This window comes from Centroberyx gerrardi, chromosome 5 (genome assembly GCF_048128805.1).
Source record: "Centroberyx gerrardi isolate f3 chromosome 5, fCenGer3.hap1.cur.20231027, whole genome shotgun sequence".
Taxonomy (NCBI): domain Eukaryota; kingdom Metazoa; phylum Chordata; class Actinopteri; order Beryciformes; family Berycidae; genus Centroberyx; species Centroberyx gerrardi.
Window position 1 is genome coordinate 21,905,295 of NC_136001.1, and position 20,685 is coordinate 21,925,979.

A 20,685-nucleotide genomic window follows, 5' to 3' on the forward strand; every position below is an offset into this window, starting at 1 on the left:
AAAAATTTTACTAGTGTTTTATTTCACAACCACTCACACATGAGTAAGGGTTGACATCACATGATGGCATAAAGGAGAGCGCCACTGGACCAGCAGTGACCATCTTCTACCGTCCCGGTTGAATGTTCATTAAGTAGGTAACAACTTAGCTAGGGTTTTTCCTGCACTGGAAAATCTTGGGTGAGCTAAAGGTCAACTCTGCAGTATTGAGAGTAAAGTAAGCACTCTGAGCCAAGAGACACTAGTGGAGCCCACACTAGTCTAGAAGTGAAGAGAATGGACAAACCCACTAAAATGACCCATTTCCTCAGAATTTATGTTTTAACAGTGAATGGTTTACACATTGCATTGAGACCTGAGCTAGCTGTACATGTGATGGGCATTTTCAATTTTTTTTCCTCCCACAAATCGTACGGTAACATGAATTTTGGGGTCAAGTCCAAAGTCGATATTAACAACGCTTATACATGGTCACACCACTGTCTCGGAGAAAGTTATATCCTCCCAATTACAATAGGACTAATCAAATACCATACTAATACCTCACTATGTTTGAGCCCAGTTCTTGAGAGGGACAACAAGCATATCTACATCGTCATGTGTGATGCACATGGGGAGTCTGTTAACTTCTTGCTCCGTGGTAGAAAACACTCCCTCAGCGGGTATGGAGATGGTAAGTCCTGTTTGGCAGGGAAAGTCCCTGAAAACACCAAAATGCACTCCTCTGGAGTGCATTTTGGTGGGTAGGGTGCATGACTTATTCAAGTAAAGTTCAATTTTGTTTTGCTCTGCATCCTTTTTGTAACAGACCTCATAATTATCTTTAATAACTGCGAGGAATAACAAAAGGTGCCAACAATTCTGGAGGGCAACATTCATTTTAGGTAAAATACCTTGTCCTACTTGAACTGAAGGTTACAGAAATGTAATAAGAACAGCAAATACTTTCATTAAAATGACTTACACACAGCAACTAACCTGAATACCTGCAGAAAAACATCTGTTTTTATACTATGTTTGTGCAACCACACACAAACGTCCCTCATATTAGCACAATAAACAATAAGTGGTGATGCCCTACAATATGTGAGATGGGCAGGTGCATGGACGCATACCCGTATGAGTGAGGCTGTGTCTTGCCAGGTGGTAACGCTGAACAAACCTCATGTCACACATGGTACAAGCAAAAGGTTTCACACCTAAACGCAGAGCATCAATACATTATTTTCAGGCTTCTTATTTTTTGTGTTTCACAATCTATCAATGAGTAATGTAATTCAAACACATCTATTCAGAAATGATGGGCTATTAACCACATTTTATCAATTTGGTGAAATTGTATTACAATGAATTCATGCTGAATAGTCAAACTCTTGTTTTTTCCCCCCAATCCAATTAAGAGAAGCATCGACCTGTGTTAACCAATTCTTAAATCCACAACTAAAACACATCACATGAGCTGATGATGTCACAATCCTGTATTCCATTCAGACTTGCTTTTATGTTGCATTTACACAAATAATGTACGATAAGCTTGATCAAGCAAAATGTTCTAGTTGAAATGATAACTGCTTTAAAATGGCTGACGCTGTGTCTAAAGTAATTGAAGTATTGTCTGATCTGAGTGACATGGGTAAGGTGGGCGGGCGCATACCCATATGAGTGAGGCTGTGTCTCGCCAGGTGGTAGCGCTGAAAAAACCTCTTGTCGCACATGGTGCAAGCGTAAGGTTTCACACCTAAACGCAAAGTAGCAATATTACATTACTTTGCCTCACTTTCAACTCTTTGGTTTGGTAATGAATATCTAAGCTATTGGTTATTAACCACACATATGCCAATTCATGCAAAAATAAAGATATTCTTTCAAATATTTCCCTCATACAATTTCTTCATCCATTTCGCAATGTTCTAGTTGCCAACAAACACCAAACACCAAGTCTTACACTTCAGACTTGCTTTTATGTTGCATTTACACTAATAATGTACGATAAGCTTGATCAAGCAAAATGTTCTACTGGTTAATTTTAGAAGAAATGATAACTGCCTTAAAAATGCTGACGCTGTGTCTAATGTAACTGTAGTATTGTCTGATCTGAGTGACATGGGTAAGGTGGGCGGGCGCATACCCATATGAGTGAGGCTGTGTCTCGCCAGGTGGTAGCGCTGAAAAAACCTCTTGTCGCACATGGTGCAAGCGTAAGGTTTCACACCTAAACGCAAAGTAGCAATATTACATTACTTTGCCTCACTTTCAACTCTTTGGTTTAGGAATGAATATCTAAGCTATTGGTTATTAACCACACATATGCCAATTCATGCAAAAATAAAGATATCCTTTCAAATATTTCCCTCATATAATTTCTTCATCTATTTCACAGTGGTCTAGTTTCCAACAAATGCCAAACAGCAAATATAATGGCATGAGATTACCCTGATGAATTGATAACGGCTACCATCAACAGATTAGGAAATCTCACTCTAACCGCATATTTGCATTGACTTTTCCTTTCAATTCAATAGGCATATGTCTAAAGTCAACTAACTAAATAAAATTCAAATCCATTCCTGACACTATGTGTCATGGGGACGGTGCACGAATAACAATAATAGAACTTTAAGAGCATAGAATAAGGCATGTTCATAGGGCTTACTTGTTTTTACAGCCTTTTTTTATCTCATCTCTATAACAAAAAGGTGCCAACAATTCTGGAGGGCAACATTCATTTTAGGTAAAATACCTTAACCTAGTTGAACTGAAGGTTACAGAAATGTAATAAGAACAGCAAATACTTTCATTAAAATGACTTATACACAGCAACTAACCTGAATACCTGCAGAAAAACATCTGTTTTTATACTATGTTTGTGCAACCACACACAAACGTCCCTGATATTAACAACAATAAATAAGTGGTGATGCCCTACAATATGTGAGATGGGCAGGTGCATGGACGCATACCCGTATGAGTGAGGCTGTGTCTTGCCAGGTGGTAACGCTGAACAAACCTCATGTCACACATGGTACAAGCAAAAGGTTTCACACCTAAACGCAGAGCATCAATACATTATTTTCAGGCTTCTTATTTTTTGTGTTTCACAATCTATCAATGAGTAATGTAATTCAAACACATCTATTCAGAAATGATGGGCTGTTAACCACTTTTTTTACAAATTTGGTGAAATTGTATTACAATTAATTCATGCTGAATAGTCAAACTCTTGTTTTTTCCCCCAATCCAATTAAGAGAAGCATCGACCTGTGTTAACCAATTCTTAAATCCACAACTAAAACACATCACATGAGCTGATGATGTCACAATCCTGTATTCCATTCAGACTTGCTTTTATGCTGCATTTACACTAATAATGTATGATAAGCTTGATCAAGCAAAATGTTCTACTGGTTAATTTTAGAAGAAATGATAACTGCCTTAAAATGGCTGACGCTGTGTCTAATGTAACTGTAGTATTCTCTGATCTGAGTGACATGGGTAAGGTGGGCGGGCGCATACCCATATGAGTGAGGCTGTGTCTCGCCAGGTGGTAGCGCTGAAAAAACCTCTTGTCGCACATGGTGCAAGCGTAAGGTTTCACACCTAAACGCAAAGTAGCAATATTACATTACTTTGCCTCACTTTCCACGCTTTGGTTTAGGAATGAATATCTAAGCTATTGGTTATTAATCACACATATGCCAATTCATGCAAAAATAAAGATATTCTTTCAAATATTTCCCTCATATAATTTCTTCATCTATTTTGCAGTGTTCTAGTTGCCAACAAACAGCAAATATAATGGCATGAGATTACCCTGATGAATTGATAACGGCTACCATCAACAGACTAGGAAATCACACTATAACCGCATATTTGTATTGACTTTTCCTTTCAATTCAATAGGCATATGTCTAAAGTCAACTAACTAAATAAAATTCACATCCATTCCTGACACTATGTGTCATGGGGACGGTGCACGAATAACAATAATAGAACTTTAAGAGCATAGAATAAGGCATGTTCATAGGGCTTACTTGTTTTTACAGCCTTTTTTTTATCTCATCTCTATAACAAAAGGTGCCAACAATTCTGGAGGGCAACATTCATTTTAGGTAAAATACCTTAACCTAGTTGAACTGAAGGTTACAGAAATGTAATAAGAACAGCAAATACTTTCATTAAAATGACTTACACACAGCAACTAACCTGAATACCTGCAGAAAAACATCTGTTTTTATACTATGTTTGTGCAACCACACACAAACGTCCCTCATATTAGCACAATAAACAATAAGTGGTGATGCCCTACAATATGTGAGATGGGCAGGTGCATGGACGCATACCCGTATGAGTGAGGCTGTGTCTTGCCAGGTGGTAACGCTGAACAAACCTCATGTCACACATGGTACAAGCAAAAGGTTTCACACCTAAACGCAGAGCATCAATACATTATTTTCAGGCTTCTTATTTTTTGTGTTTCACAATCTATCAATGAGTAATGTAATTCAAACACATCTATTCAGAAATGATGGGCTGTTAACCACTTTTTTACCAATTTGGTTAAATTGTATTACAATTAATTCATGCTGAATAGTCAAACTCTTGTTTTTTTCCCCAGTCCAATTAAGAGAAGCATCGACCTGTGTTAACCAATTCTTAAATCCACAACTAAAACACATCACATGAGCTGATGATGTCACAATCCTGTATTCCATTCAGACTTGCTTTTATGTTGCATTTACACAAATAATGTACGATAAGCTTGATCAAGCAAAATGTTCTAGTTGAAATGATAACTGCTTTAAAATGGCTGACGCTGTGTCTAAAGTAATTGAAGTATTGTCTGATCTGAGTGACATGGGTAAGGTGGGCGGGCGCATACCCATATGAGTGAGGCTGTGTCTCGCCAGGTGGTAGCGCTGAAAAAACCTCTTGTCGCACATGGTGCAAGCGTAAGGTTTCACACCTAAACGCAAAGTAGCAATATTACATTACTTTGCCTCACTTTCAACTCTTTGGTTTGGTAATGAATATCTAAGCTATTGGTTATTAACCACACATATGCCAATTCATGCAAAAATAAAGATATTCTTTCAAATATTTCCCTCATAATTTCTTAATCTATTTCGCAATGTTCTAGTTGCCAACAAACACCAAACACCAAAAGATAATGGCATGAGATTACCTTGATGAATTGATAATGGCTACGATCAACAGACTAGAAAATCACACTATAGCCGCATATTTGTATTGACTTTTCCTTTCAAAAAGTAAACTAAATAAAATTCACATCCATTCCTGACACTAAATGTCATGGGCACGGTGCACGGACCCATACCCGTATGAGTGAGGCTGTGTCTTGCCAGGTGGTAACGCTGAAAAAACCTCATGTCACACATGGTGCAAGCGTAAGGTTTCACACCTAAACGACCAGAGCATCAATATTATTTTTGTGTCTCTGCCACAGAAAAAAATATCAGTATTGCTATTTCAAAGTTAAAGAGTACAAATCTTGGCTAAATTGATATTGGTGGTTAATAACCAATGTCAGACCCTACAATTACTTACAAGGGAACAACAGTGAATAAGATGCTTGTCTTAAATTACACAATTCTAAAAAGGGGGTTCTTAAATCCACTTACACAACACATCACATGAGCTGATGATGTCATCTAATGGCTGTTACACTTAAAATAAGTCTCATCCATCATTTGTACATGAATACAGATATTTAAGACTAGATCAAGCATACAGATGTTGAAGCATCCTAATCTTGTGGCTGGGTAAGATTGGCAGACGCATACCCATATGAGTGAGGCTGTGTCTCGCCAGGTGGTAGCGCTGAAAAAACCTCTTGTCACACATGGTGCAAGCGTACGGCTTCACCCCTATGCACACAAAGTACCAACTTTAGCATAAAAATAACTCAACTGCCAAAAATGATCGATTTTAAACTTTACTAATGCCAATATGCTTAGTAAAGTTTGGTTGCACTCATCAGCGCTTTGTCCAACAGTGGACCGTCCAGCATATTTCAAAATATATCTGCCATTCCAATTGGAACATTACATTTTCACATCTGATTTATGTAAAACTGTAATTGGGATAGGTCCAAGGCCAATGTCCAAATTAGCAAGATTGTGGGATAATGGAGATACCCTGCATAGATAACAAGTGTAGCTAATCATTTACAATCACCAAACCTGTAAAAATTACCAGACAAATGATCGAGCCAAATCAAAGTCCTTAATGAGCGCATTCCAACTTGCTCTAAGCACAATAGTATTTAAGTTTATCACACTATGCTACCGGGAGTCTGTGTTCACATATATACATACATACATAAATACTAAATATAGCTGCTCAAAATAGATTTGTGAAGGGGAAACTTGAATTTTTGTCACGCTGATCGAGAGGTAAGACAATTTTAGGCAGTTGGTAAACATCTACACACAAAACATAAGATTTGACAATGCTTTGCAGAGGAATTCTCATGTATTTAACTTAAACAGCTCTTTGATTTAGTTTAACTGGCACTGTCCTGAAATCCACCATAGAAAAACTAGCCTGGGATTTTCAGGGTATAAAAATCGAAAATGCTCCATAAACTAACCTTTAAACATTTAGGATTACAAATTGTAGTGGAAAATCAGACTGTAAAAGTAATACAAAGTAGCAGTATCTTCCATATAACTTGTTCTCAAATAAGATGAACAGTGAACCTCACAAGTATTTGGATAGCAACACAGTGATTTATATTTTATCTCCTTGCCATTACTTGGAATGTGAAATGACACGATGACTGAGATGCAAGTGTGGATGGACTGTCAAAGTGGCACTACATTTTTTGGGGGAAAAAATACTTTAATGTGAAGCTATTTTCAGACAGGAGAATATTTTGTTAATCTGTTCTAATTTTTTTGATGTTGTGAAATGGGGAAATGTTAATATTCAATCATTAATTATTTTAATTATTCAAAAAATAATAATAATAATAATAATAATCTTAATGTGCAATGACTTTTATAAGTCTGCAACCCACAGACACCACCAGAGTCTTAGAATCTTATTTTCACAAGCTGTTCCAACTCATTATGCATTTCATGTAATTATGAGAATCAAGCTGTAGACGGCATTTGACTCTGAATTACTCAGAGGCAGTATGAAGTACATGACTGTCTGAATGATTACAGACAGCCTAAACAACAATCTGATTAATCCAACCAGCCTCATCATTATGCGGCTGCCATTTCTGCCTTACAAAGTAAGCCATGAATAACTTTACGGGTTGTTTCTCCCAACTACGTTTTTCCAATTGAACTCTACAAGAAAATTCTACCTGAATTTCTACCAAGCATAGTCACAGCTGAGTCCTCGCAAACATTCAAATGCATAAAAGTATGGAAAGTAAAGTATGGTAAGGTTCATGACTTGTAGACATCTAGAAGCCATCACACATTTCAACTTTTTTTGACAACATACTAATAATGACTACCTTAATGAACAGAATTTCAATCTTTCCAAATCCTTTTGGCAGCCCAACGCTTACAAATAGCACTCTAACATTACTGGTTTATCAAATATAGCTGAATGAAACCTCAACCTGAAACAGACTGTCTGCATTTTAGCCTCATGGTCATATATGTCATTTCACATACAAAATATGTTGCTGTTCAAGTACTTATGGAGCTCCTTGTAGATGCTGCTCTATATTTAAAATATTAGCACTAGTCAATATAGTAAATGAAGGCAATACAAACTCGAGTTTGATGCAGCCATGTAAAAATTCATGTGGGGCTCATGCATGATCAAAGTGAGGGAGAGAGAGGGGTCAGGGTTCAAATCCAGAAGACATACCTGTATGAGTGAGACTGTGTCTCTCCAGCTGGTAACGCTGTATAAACCGCATGTCACACATGGTGCAAGCGTACGGCTTCACCCCTAAACAGAGCACAAAAATATTAGCGATGTTTCAACTTAATATTAAATGCTTGAACAACAAGATGAAAGAGCATTCAAGAAGTTGATAACTGCATGCCTTATTACAGCTATAATTCAGAGGGACATTACACAAAAAAGTCAGATTCTAAGAAACTTTCAGACATCAAAAGACTTCTGTTATCAGTGGGTTCAATCTCTTCACTTCATCACTCCAAAGGAAAAAGTACACCCATTGTTGTATGAAAGAAAGGGCTCACAGTATAAGGTTTTGACAAGATTTAATTCTATTTGGTCACACCACACACATAGATGGGGGTGAAAAGTTCATTTTAGTTTCATACTGACGCTTTTTAAAGTGCCTTAACTTTTAAGATGTGCCACTTAGCTGCTCAGTCAGGCCAACAATTCTTAGAGTGCGTGTTTGCATTTGGTCGGGGCTGATCATTTTCTGAAAAATGTAGCATCTTTTCCCATGACATTTTAAAGACTATTGATGCCTGAATTTTTTATACTTTTAAGTGTAATGTGCCTTTAATTGAATATCTAACATGTTACTGAACAATAGAATTTGACTACACATGCAATAGTACAATTAAAATTTTTTCACAATACAAGGTAACTGACAGAAAGATGTCAAGAGTCATTTTTCAGTGGACAGTTTCCAACAAAGCCTAAAGTTCCATTATCATATTTTTTAATTTTAGTAAGGGAAGTTTATCAACAATGGCAGAATTATGGTATTGTATATGACATAAAGAGGTTTATCAATAAAAAATAAAAAAAATCATGTGTAAGTTGTCCTGTCATAAGTCACAGTCAGAGGGTAACAATTAATACAAGCATACCAGTATGAGTGAGGCTGTGTCTTGCCAAATGGTAACGCTGGAAGAACCTCATGTCACACATGGAGCAAGCGTATGGCTTCACCCCTAAACGCATACAGTACCAAACTTTAGAATCTGTTCTCATGAACCATGTACACAAAATATGTCATTTAACATACATTGATCAGTTTTACTTAATTACAAGACCCCATGACCAACTATTCTCCATACATAAAAGACAAAAAAAAAATGTGTCATAGCCTAAAAGCAGTTAGAAAATGCCATGAAATAGATTATACCTGAAAAGAAAACAGGAGTGTTTAAGCTACTAGTGTTGAAGCTTTAAATTGTATTTCACCAAATCTTCAATAATCCAAAACACGGATTGAATATTACAACACAGACATGCTCCTATGTGTGAAAGTACTCTCACAGGTAGGCACTGCCTCGGCACCAGGGCAAATCTCTAGAAGCCCTGGTGCTGTCAGGTGAGAGGGTTAAGGTAAGACTCATACCCGTATGGGTGAGACTGTGTCTTGCCAGGTGGTATCTCTGGAAAAATCTCATGTCACACATGGAGCAAGCATATGGCTTCACCCCTGCACACACAGAGCAAAAACTTTTATGAAAACTGAACAGGATGAACTGAACAGGATACACCCATTCATTTCATGTAGCCAGACATGCCAAAAGCAGTGGCAGCAATCTGATGTCACACTCATAATTTAGAAATTGATAGCTCAATGCATTCATAATCTATGTCAAAATGCTTAAACAAGTGGCCTCACTGAAAACAATAAAACATCTTTTTTTCAATGCAGACATGCTGCTTGCAAAGGTAGAAACATTTCTTCAGACACTGAAGTCAAATATGGAATTTCCAAGCATAGCATTTAAGTAGCAATCCAGGCAACCCAGGGAAATACTGGCCAAAATACTACTTTAAAAAAGTTAAAGCACAAACTAAAAGATATCCTGCATGCCCTAACAATAAACATGGCTTGATGCCTATGAATAGTTTTAAAAGCCAGACTCAAGTTTGTTGTGCTATCAGTCTACAAATGTGGAACTGCTATACTTCAGTAACCCGGGTATTTGGGCTCTAATGTAGCAAAGAAGGGCAAACCCATACCCGTGTGAGTCAGGCTGTGTCTTGCCAAGTGGTAGCGTTGGAAAAACCTCATGTCACACATGGAGCAAGCGTATGGCTTCACCCCTACACACATAAAAGTATGAAAATATTAGCTAGAAACATGACAAATACGTTTCAACACATAACCATCAACTCTTCCCTTCAGATAGCTCTTCTGATGCATCTACATCAATTTATATCACCCTGAGAAACAGATGCTTCTTTTGACGTTCATGGTTATGTGTGCTGTGACCGGGAATTGGGTCAATTCAGTCAGAATTTAGGCACAACGGAGGAACAATTGCACACAGCTAAGCAGAGCATTCAGCAGGGGAAAAGCTGAAGTCGTGTAGATTCAGATATCCCACTCACAAACCTTCAGCCAGCACATTGTGCATTAAATCTAAACCTTAATTTGTGGGGGGTTTTTTTTACATTAGCTGCTGCTGTGCATGTGCAGTGTATCAAAGTATCTCCGACTTGAAGCAATTCTCACACATTTGCCCCGCCTCAGTGTGTGCATCTACAGATGAGAGAATTTCAACAAACCAGCTGTTAGCAATATCCGGAATTTAGATCTCTACAAGAGGAACAAATTATGTCGGTCAAAAGAATGTTTATCTAGCTTATTCATCTTCAGTCCAGAATCAGATCTAATAAAATCATTTAATCATGCTTTATGCTTTGGAATAAAATGATGAACAATAAGTAGAGTAACAGCGTCATAAACTTTTGCTCAGGTCTGCATGTAGTCACATCAACAACTGAAAATGGCATGTTTCAGATGAGGAAAGAGTCCCAACAGATGTCCTGGATGCATCTATGATATATGAAGTTTGTGAATATATAGTGTAAAGTGTAAATATTTGAAGCTCTTAGTTAATTAGACAACCCCAACCCTAATTTGTGCGCTATCACTCCAAAAGATAAGGCATCTTTAAAAAACCACAGTCTAATGAGCTAGGGTGAGCAGACGCATACCAGTATGAGTGAGGCTGTGTCTCGCCAGATGGTAACGTTGGAAGAACCTCATGTCACACATGGAGCAAGCGTACGGCTTCACCCCTACATACACAAAGCATCAACATATTAGCTGGGAGGTTCCTTTTGCATCAAGGGGAAGCATTATTCACAAGGCATTAAATCACTAGAACCTGGCAGACATTTCACTTTCTTATCAAAGTTTAGTGTGAGGGGCTGATTTGCTTTACTTCTAATGATTGAAAGTGGTTGTTATGAGGAACATTGCCCTTCAAAGAATCTGGCCTACATCGTGAAAGAAAAACGGCAACAGGATATATGCCAGGCATGTTTACAACAAGACATACAGGTCAGTAGCAAGGTAGCAAAGAAGCGCTTAGACGGCGATCACACTGGCAAGCTGAAGCAGAAACGCTAGCTAACACTTCTCCACTGTTTTCTGTGGTGAGTGTAAACAAGCATTCGGAGCATCGTGGTGAGCAGTGTTTGGCATCTTGAGTTGAACTTGGTTCAACTTCAATGTACCACACTTGAACTCAATTTTCAATGGTGGCATAAACAGCTATAAGTGTACTTGCTCGCTAGGACTACAGGGTGATGATCCACCTCGGCTTTTAAAAGCTTTCAATCTGATCGCCGCCTTAAACCTACACAAAAAGCATCTATAGAGCTGTGAGCAACTACATATTCACAAATAAAAAAACTGAGTTCAAAAGCCAGACAATCACATCTTAGACACATGAGTTGTGCAGCAATAAATCTGCATATCAAATAGGCTTGGACATCAAAGGACTATTCCCATATTATACCATGGCCTAGGTGAATCAGCTACTCAAATCTGACTTGATCTGGCTGGGGGACATTTTATTTTAACACATTTATTTAACACATTTATTTTTAATGCATTGCAGGGTCTGAGCATTCCATTAAAGCCATGCACTGGTGTGTTTCAAACACCCAGATATTCAAGGTCCCTTCAAAATACCCTAGTTAGCAATCAAGTCTCCTGAAAGATCTACTCCCCCAAACAGCATTATTTTGTCTCATGTTACAATGTAACCACCCACCCCCTTCTCTTATACTGTGGCAGTGAAACCATGCCACTAGCTTCAAAAGTCCTACTGAGCTCCACAACTACCGTAGATAAATCTATGAATGAAAAATTGTTTTAACGAATATCTTAGTTACTACATATTTGCGCTAGCAAGTCGTTTCGTGTTACCATGTGCAGAATTTACTCAAGTTTTGATATGCCCAGTGTTTTATGGCTGACAGCGAGTCCTGCCAGCTCTGCTAGCATGCTGAAGCAGCAGTCACAGGTTGCTAGGAAATTGCCAGGAAAGGAGTTGTCAAGGAAATAATCTTGTTAAAAAATAGCAGAAAATAAAGCCAGGGTAAATTTTTCTTCAAGCAGTTATGATTGAATAGTTGTGATTTTTTTTGTTGGCAAGCGGCAATGGTACAAGCGGGATAATACACTTTGAGGGGTCCAATAAAATATATCTTCATATTGGGTATTTATTTGCCTCCAAAGGTCCATTACAATACTTTAATGGACACCTTGTCATGTGTCATGTCTTGCACATACAGCAGACATGTCGACACGCATGGCTTTTCTATGTAAAAAAAATGGTTAAGATCCAGTGCTTCTGTAGTAGTCACTTAAAAGGACAGATGCTTAATGAGAACAATCAGTAATACTTCCTTGTCTAGAATCATTTAAAAGATCATTACTAGCATTTTGGCTTGTGGGTTCTTTGCAATTCATACCTTGATGGGAGTTAATACCTCAGACCATTCCTCAGCATCTTTTTTTCTATTGAGATATTGAATAGGGATTTGAAACCCCATAAATAACACTACATTTGATACATTTTCACCTTTTCTTATCTGAGACATTGCAGTCTCTCGGTGTTTGAGCAAATTTGATTTCAGTATTTCAGAATGGAAATGTTGCTCATACTCTCCCCCTACTGTTTGAAATCAGCACCTAACATACAGTGTTGAGTACATGCGTTTGCTAGGACTTCTGTTGTAATGTGTGTCACAAGCTATAAAACGTAATTTAAATCAAAGATGGAACAGCCCCTCCATCGCAAAAATGTGCTATTAAACTGCGTCACAATCCATTATAGACCAAAGGTGTGTAATGGGGTGTACCCATATATCACACAGCGACTTTCAACAGTAGTAGGGGCTGCAGTAGGCAAAGAAAGGCTAAAACTGGGGGGCCATAACTTTATAAAGCAAGACAGCAATTTTTCGAAAAAAAAGTGACACAATGGAAAGTTTTCAGGAGTGTCAAGTACAACTGAAAACACAATGGAAGTATAAGACACATGAATCAGCACAAGTAGGCACAAATTATTTTCATAATGTTAAGGAAAAACAATGGCCTGAGGTATTAACTCCTAAGGCAAGAATAACACAAGACCCACATCAAATGCTGATTTTTGCACAACAGGACTCCTAACTAATAGGAATAATCCTTTTGGACTGTCATATGCAAATTGCAATCCTACTGGACCGTCTAAAAATTCTGTTAGACACTAAGGAGCAACGATTAGTCCAAAATATGAACGGTTTAGGTTGGATTTTAAAAGGGTTTTCCTATTGGACTCCTAAAGGACTTTTGGCTGGGGAATGTTGGTTTAACCTGAAATGGGTACGGTAAATGGACGCATACCCGTATGAGTGAGGCTGTGTCTCTCCAGGTGGTAACGCTGGAAAAACCTCATGTCACACATGGAACAAGCGTACGGCTTCACCCCTATGCACACAGAGCATAAAATTATTAGCTATTCAGTCTGCACAATATGCGAAAATCATTTTACTGGATAAATTTTCCTAAGTAGAGGACATAAAGAACAGATGCATTGTTGCCATGGAAGAGCAACTGCTTACTCAAGCTATTGGGATATTGGAATATAAAACTGTAACATATAAACCTCACCAACTGAATGGGGTTAATTTGGTCAACATTAGTTGACTATTAATGCATTTCATTTTGGCAATACAGGAGGCAATAGGTCACTTTTGTAAACAAACTATTAGGTTGGAAGTTGACTTACCCACAGTGCATACTCTTAAAACAATGAAAAACAAAGAATGCAGTGTCAAAGGGTACAACGCAAATGCTGATACTGTGCAAACGTTGTAAGACCTCATTCTACATTTTAAGTAAATAATTAGGAATATAGTCCTTTGATGTCCATGCATTGATTTTCATTTAAAAAGCAATAATCAAATGCAAAAAAGATTTAAAACAAACGTCAAAATTGAACAATCACGTGCTTTGTGCGGCCTGTGCGGTGATGCTTTCACAAATAAACCATCACCGTCTTTAATTTTTCTTCTGGTGTTGGGGGACCAATATGTACAAGAGAAATCCTGTGCTTTATATTTAGGGGTAAATAGTTTTTTTTTTTTTTTTGCTTTGTTGGAAATTACTGTCCACAGACAAAATGAACCCTGAGCATCTTTTGCTGTCCATTGATTCAAGTGGAAGACTACACAGGTAGTCTGATTTATGTAATATGGGTACGGTTAGAGGACGCATACCCGTGTGAATGAGGCTGTGTCTCTCCAGGTGGTAACGCTGAATAAACCTCATGTCACATATGGCACAAGCATACGGCTTCTCCCCTAAACCGAAGAGCACCAGTTTTAGTGAAAGGTCCCCACAGATACCACCAATTAGCTGTGAGGCAAAAGCTAATACCAAACAAGCTCTTTAAGCAGGCCATTGCAAAACCTTACAGTTGCTGCACACTCCTAGATTCAGTCCAACTTACTCAAGCTCTGAGGGCCTCTGCCTACAAATTTGCTTTATGTAATCAGGCATTACAAATGCTCATGGATATACTGTAAAGGCAGGTTGTTCCACGCATGACACATACCTGTATGAATGAGGATATGTCTCTTCAGGTGGTATCCACTCCTAAATGCTCCATAACAGTGATCGCAGATGAAGTTTTTCTGCACTTTGGATGATGGACCATTCTCATCTGCACCTGTACCCTAAGGAGAACAGCAAAGAATAGCAGTTCAGCATCTGATTCAAATGCCACACAAATTATATAACCTGAGATGCAGTACATTTCTCATCTCTCTGGCACATTGTTGAGGGAGCCATTATGTCTCCTGTAACACCCACACACCATTTTTACTAGATCTGGTGAAAATCTACAGTGCCTCTTAAAATTCAGTAATGAGAGGGATTTTTGATTCACTTGAAAATGGATGATCACACAGAACCCTGAAAGTAATCATGCAGATACATAACATTAACCCAATAGAAAAATACAATAAAAATTGTAAAATACATAAAATATAACACATCAACAAATCCAAAACTGTAGTGGTTATGAATGCACGAGGCCTGAAATTTATTTTCTACTAGATGTTCATTTTAAAGACAAAAACCACCAACCCTCCCAGTGGCCTAATGCCCTCCTGTTACTGCTCCCCCTGTTATGCACACAACTGCAGTTATTGTGCTCCTCTTTGCTCCATTCCCCTCCCCCTCTTTCCTCTCTAGAGATCCTCCACCCCCTCCACATCTTCCCTGAACTCCTCCCCCCACCCCCACACAAACAAAATGTGCACACATGAAAGCCCCAGATCAGGCACACTAAAAAGTTAAATGGCTCTACAAAACCACAAATAGGGGCCAAAAGCCACATTTTCTACCATGTCTACTGTGATATCTACTGTGCATGTTTGCACACAGGCCATTCCTCTCTAACATTCATAGCCACTGACCTTCCCTCCCCTTCCTTCTTGTTCTCTCACTTTACAGGGCGTTCCTGACTTCCTGTTCTTTTTTTTCAGCTGCATGTCCTCGTTGGCCCTCATCTCCTTCTCGTCCAGCAGGCGGGGAGCTTGGAATTCACCTTCCTTCCGGATGAGCTAGTGATCACAAAAAAAATAGAAGCTTAAGACAAAGATCTTCAAAGACTGTGCATTATAATGTCATGGCAAAACTTATTTTATATTACTTCAAATAAGTTTCCCTTACTTTAGCAAACAATGCAAAATATCTAAACAAGGCATGAGTGAAATGAATGATACATGTGAACCTCTGTTATGTGCATGTTTTTCCCCACAACTAGATAAAGAAGCTAGTGTTGAATAGTTGGATTGCAAATTGTGCATCATGGTTTTAGTAATAGCAGGAAGGGATTATAATTGAGAAAAATAATTGGGAGAAGTTCTGATCACTGAGGCATATAATGAAGTAATGTGTTGATTAGAGCAAGGTTTTAGATCAATTGTTAACAGGTGTAGCTTGTACAGGCTTATGTGGAGCTACTAATACAGGAAATATTGAGGCTAATTTCTATCTATTGACTAGCCTTCCCGGAAAAGAACCTGCTTAAATTTGCCCTTATGCACAGTGTGACTGTGGTTCTGTCAAGATAACACTTTTTATATCCTCTACAGCTTGTATGATTTCAACTCACATTCTTTTTCAACAGGTAAAGTACTACAAAAACAAAAAGTGGAGATGGTTTGAAAGTAAAGTTGAGGTGGGCCAACATCACTGCCTTCTAATTTTTGGATACACTGCAGCAGAAAGTTAAAACTTTGCACTCATTGCTGGTAACTTCATTACTTTACAATGTCAACTAGAAAATTCAATTTTAACAATAATTTGAAATTCTGACTCCATTCAAAGGGAAACTCCTTGCACTGTGTTTTCAGTTTTATGAAGGCAGGGGGTTTACACCCTTTACGATATTAAAAAACACAAAACAAAATAGCCCCATTTCCACTCCACATTTCCCCAGTGTGTCCTAACCAGGGGTGGACAGCTCATTCCAGATGGGAGGATCATATGGCTCTGGGGCCCACGGTCAGGGCCATCTCTCTGCGGTGGTCCATGGCCAAGCGGAGCCATCATTTTTTTGGGCGGACCGGCCATGGAGCTGGCCTGCATCAGGGCCATGCTGGAAAGGACCGCTTCGCAGCCAAGCAGCCCCGCCTGGAAACAAAAGACAGCAGATTTAAGGACAAAACTAAACCACCTATACCATACATTAAAAACAGGCTGTAATTTTATGTAGTCTGCACATGAGCCATTTTTGCCATTCACACGGCATTTAACGAGCTACGTCAACAACGACAACATCCTGAGTGACACATGACTGCAAATAATGTTATTTGTAACCATTTTGGTGTTCTTAAAACAAACCCATTTCATATGGTCGCGGACTGAGCTGCTGGGCAGATGTGACATTGCTGTGGGAACGGTGTATGTGAGCGCAGGGACAGGGGTGGGGACAAGGTCATCCAGAGATCCGTCAGTCAGGATGGTCGGTCTGGTGGGAAGCCACACCCACCTCACTCATCTAGCATTAAAACTGAGGAAGAGGAGGATGTGGATGAAACAGACAAACATTAAATTACAACGGCATCATGGGCTGTTACACCTTCCATTAACTCCAGTTAGGGTAATTTTTTCACATTTACATTTCAAGTTTGTCGCAAAATATGATACACGTCAATATTCTCTAATTGTACAAATAATAGATATTAATAACTGTAGATTTAGCATGGACTTTGTTCATAGCAGTCTTATGATTCTTCATGCATTTCCCATCAACAAAAAAAAAACATGAACACAGCTTATTGGTTATTGTTTGATTAATAATCCGTTTACCTAGTAGCTGAGCTACCTTAGTTGATCAAGGCAAGCAATTTATAGACTGTCACTACCATTTGCTTTCAAACAAATCCCTAGACATTAAACAATTTTCCCATATCCGAGTTGTGATTAGGGTATACAACTGAATATCCTGCCTACTATACAGAAGAACCAATATCTGTGTAGCTTATACTACTTCTATTTGGCATAGCTAGATAGCTACCAATAATCCAATTAACCTCACTAGTTCACAAACAATTATAGTAAACATGCTGGTTAACATTAGTGCCCCAATCCAACCACACAACACACCTGGATGTACTGGGACCACAAAACCAACAAGCAGATCTTAACTAGGCAAAGTACTCTTCTAAAATAAAATATGTGCTTGCATGTGCAGTATAATAGGTCCCTTTGTACTCTATATTAACTGCTATCGAATTTAGTGACAATTGGCATTGTATACAAGTATTCGGTAAGATTTGCGGGAAACAATTAAGTTGAAACCTGAGAAGATGAGAAGGTATTGCACAGAAAAAAAGAGCAAAAGAAAATGGGCTGAGAGAAGGAGACAGGCTAAAACCTCTACAGCTCATATTACAAAATAATTTCATTTTATGAGTATGCTTGATGATATACCTAGTAATTTGAAACTGGAGCAGATCCTCCAAGCATGAAAATTTAAAATATCCAATTGACAGATTTTTTATAAAAACTACTATAATTTAAGTATTATAACAATGTTGTAAGCATGAAATAACACCAGGCAGAAATTCAGCACAAACTCAAATTTGACTGTAAGCCCCAGCGTTAGGTACACAGATAAATAACACACACAAGTAAATGGATACACACACTAATGAAATATATATACACACACATTGAAAAATGATCAGTGTCCACCTAAACAACACTCAAAACATCTAATAGTTAAAAATACAATGGAAGTCGAAGTGCATTCAAAACCATTGCTCCTGTTAGAGTGAGACAAAACCAGGCCCCTTCACTCTAACTCACCTGAACATACCATGTGTAAGAGTTATTAGCGATAAAAGCAAGACTTCTTGAGAGTATTGAACAAAAGTCATAACACACGTTTCAACGAATCTACAGTTTAAAAATGGACTGGAGTTTATATCTTAAAGTTATTACTAACCCTAACCCAAAACACGAAAGGGTGCTGCTTTAAAGCACACTATACAGCTAACAATAAGGAACAATGCGTGAAAAAGTGAACACAGTGGGAACAGTTTTCAGATTTGCTGCGAGTCTGCTTCTTCTGTTGTTTTCATATGTGATTGGGGGAGGGCGAGGCCCCCTTTCCAAAACTAGTTATTACTACATTCGCCTTGTAAAGTTTAAATGCAAAACAAAAAAACCCTGCCTAGTATCATTCTAGTTAAATGTGATCAACTTATCATATGTATTGGTGTACTCAGAATACTAAACTGAGTCTCGGGAAGACTGAATACGATTCACTTTTGCTATGCAAGTTAACGTTATTGGTGGGCGTAAATGCGGTATTACACATTTTTATCTAACTTCATTTTCTAACGGATGTTGGACTTGGTACGAAGACTTAAGAAAGCAAAGCTCGGGGCCTATACTCATCTAATCTAAAACACGTCTGTATGTTTTCCAAGGTTTGAATGTGTTGCGAGGAGGCCATTAATTTACTGAACAAATAACAGCGTTACTCGAATCTTGTGAAGCACCGTCGATGCAAGGTCTGTCTGCTAATGGTTCAAAGCACTACATGTACGTTAGCAAGCTAACACAAAGTTAACGATAGCCAAGTAGAGGCACAGATTTTGCATGTTACGTTAACGTTACACTGCTTTCGCCATTTGCGTTAGGTAGCTAACGGTACTAGCAAAATAGATAGCTAACGTTAGCTAGTAGGCAGGCAGCTACACCATAGTGTAGTTTCCAGCAGAAGAAAGGCAATAACGTTAACATAGTGTTGCGTGAGGATCAATATGCGCAGTTTATATCACATCACTGACTGTAATGGCCTTAGCACTGCTAACGTTATTCAACCTAGCTTTACCGATGTTGGACGAGCTTGCTAACATTAGCTAGCTAGCTAGCTAGCCACTCGCTGGCGCCCTCGCCCAGTGTAGTAATTGAACAATGTTATGTCCCCACCTGGTCATCTGTTCGAAAGCTTAGCTCTACTAAATTATCTACCGAACTAACTGTCCGATTAAAGCTTTCTACTATGGTCATAAAATAAGGCACAAGCTCAGTTCATTCAAGACAAGATTCAGCGATAAAGATATTCGTGATGGCCGTCGTTGCGAGCGCCTCCCCCTCCCGCTGATTTAGCTAACGTTTGCTAGCTGGTTAGCATTGGCTAACACTGACGCTGTAACATTAGCTAAATCCATTTGCTGCCTAGTTCGAGAGTAAATTTTATATCAAACAGCAAACCACTGACTACACAATTAAAATCCATCGAGCATCGATGAAAAATAAACAGCTATTTAGCTACCTTAGAGCTTCACTCGTCCGACGTTTTCGATCCCGTCTAGTTTACAAACACAGGAAACGCCACAGGATGTAACCCACTCCCCCACACAGGAAAGCCTTCTCAAGCGAGGAGAAAAGGGTCATCATAATAACGATTTCTTCAATCAGCTCTCTATGCGAAGGGAGCGCCGATTGTGAGAATGGACATCATTCGGCTTGCTAATCTATTTCTACTATTGTTCAGGAGCTCCAACGTATCGTTAGCTGGTTATTTCGTGGTCGATCGGGCCTGTCTCCGTTTGCAGCAGATGCAGACGACTACTGGGTAAAGAGACGCAGAAAAAGAAGGAAGGGCTGAACACTTAAAATGACAAATATCAGACTTCATTATCCACGCCGCTCCAAAGCCCGTTTCTGTGCCATGTTACAAAGCCGACTGTATCAGGTCCATTCAGTGCAATTGCATTTAGGGTGTATGTTAGACTCTGCTTCGGAATTGTATTTAGAATGCTAGAATTAAAACATTTGGTATTTGAGACCAGCTTCTGAGGCTTCAAAGACAAAAAACAGTCGGCTAAAGTCACTATTTTATGTGAAAATGGAAAGGGTCCATTTTCAGTGAGCTTTCCTATCCCATTAATCTAGACCATTTAAAAATTCGACACAAAAGTCCATTAATTTGATTAACA

The 20,685-nt window shown here is 38.6% G+C and overlaps 1 protein-coding gene across 18 annotated transcripts in view; it reads right to left on the minus strand.

Annotated features, from left to right (window-relative positions):
- The window catches only part of znf740a (zinc finger protein 740a), a 28,904-nt gene extending 8,635 nt beyond the window's left edge, over nt 1-20,269 (minus strand). For 2 of the 18 annotated variants that reach the window (XM_071919405.2, XM_071919398.2), the window contains exons 1-21: nt 20,019-20,269; nt 17,072-17,240; nt 16,679-16,861; nt 15,640-15,786; nt 14,775-14,895; nt 14,437-14,520; nt 13,562-13,645; nt 10,876-10,959; nt 9,895-9,978; nt 9,278-9,361; nt 8,784-8,867; nt 7,855-7,938; nt 5,802-5,885; nt 5,336-5,419; nt 4,880-4,963; nt 4,341-4,424; nt 3,514-3,597; nt 2,961-3,044; nt 2,129-2,212; nt 1,655-1,738; nt 1,116-1,199 (exon numbers count right to left, since the gene is read on the minus strand). In XM_071919405.2, coding sequence (XP_071775506.1) covers nt 1,116-1,199; nt 1,655-1,738; nt 2,129-2,212; nt 2,961-3,044; nt 3,514-3,597; nt 4,341-4,424; nt 4,880-4,963; nt 5,336-5,419; nt 5,802-5,885; nt 7,855-7,938; nt 8,784-8,867; nt 9,278-9,361; nt 9,895-9,978; nt 10,876-10,959; nt 13,562-13,645; nt 14,437-14,520; nt 14,775-14,895; nt 15,640-15,786; nt 16,679-16,861; nt 17,072-17,116 — 1,840 coding nt within the window. In that variant the 5' untranslated portion in view covers nt 17,117-17,240; nt 20,019-20,269. The remainder of the gene's footprint in view (nt 1-1,115; nt 1,200-1,654; nt 1,739-2,128; nt 2,213-2,960; nt 3,045-3,513; nt 3,598-4,340; nt 4,425-4,879; nt 4,964-5,335; nt 5,420-5,801; nt 5,886-7,854; nt 7,939-8,783; nt 8,868-9,277; nt 9,362-9,894; nt 9,979-10,875; nt 10,960-13,561; nt 13,646-14,436; nt 14,521-14,774; nt 14,896-15,639; nt 15,787-16,678; nt 16,862-17,071; nt 17,241-20,018) is intronic. The other 16 variants (XM_071919409.2, XM_071919402.2, XM_071919399.2 and 13 more) reach the window with 15 other exon arrangements.
- Between the last annotated feature and the right edge of the window lie 416 nt (nt 20,270-20,685).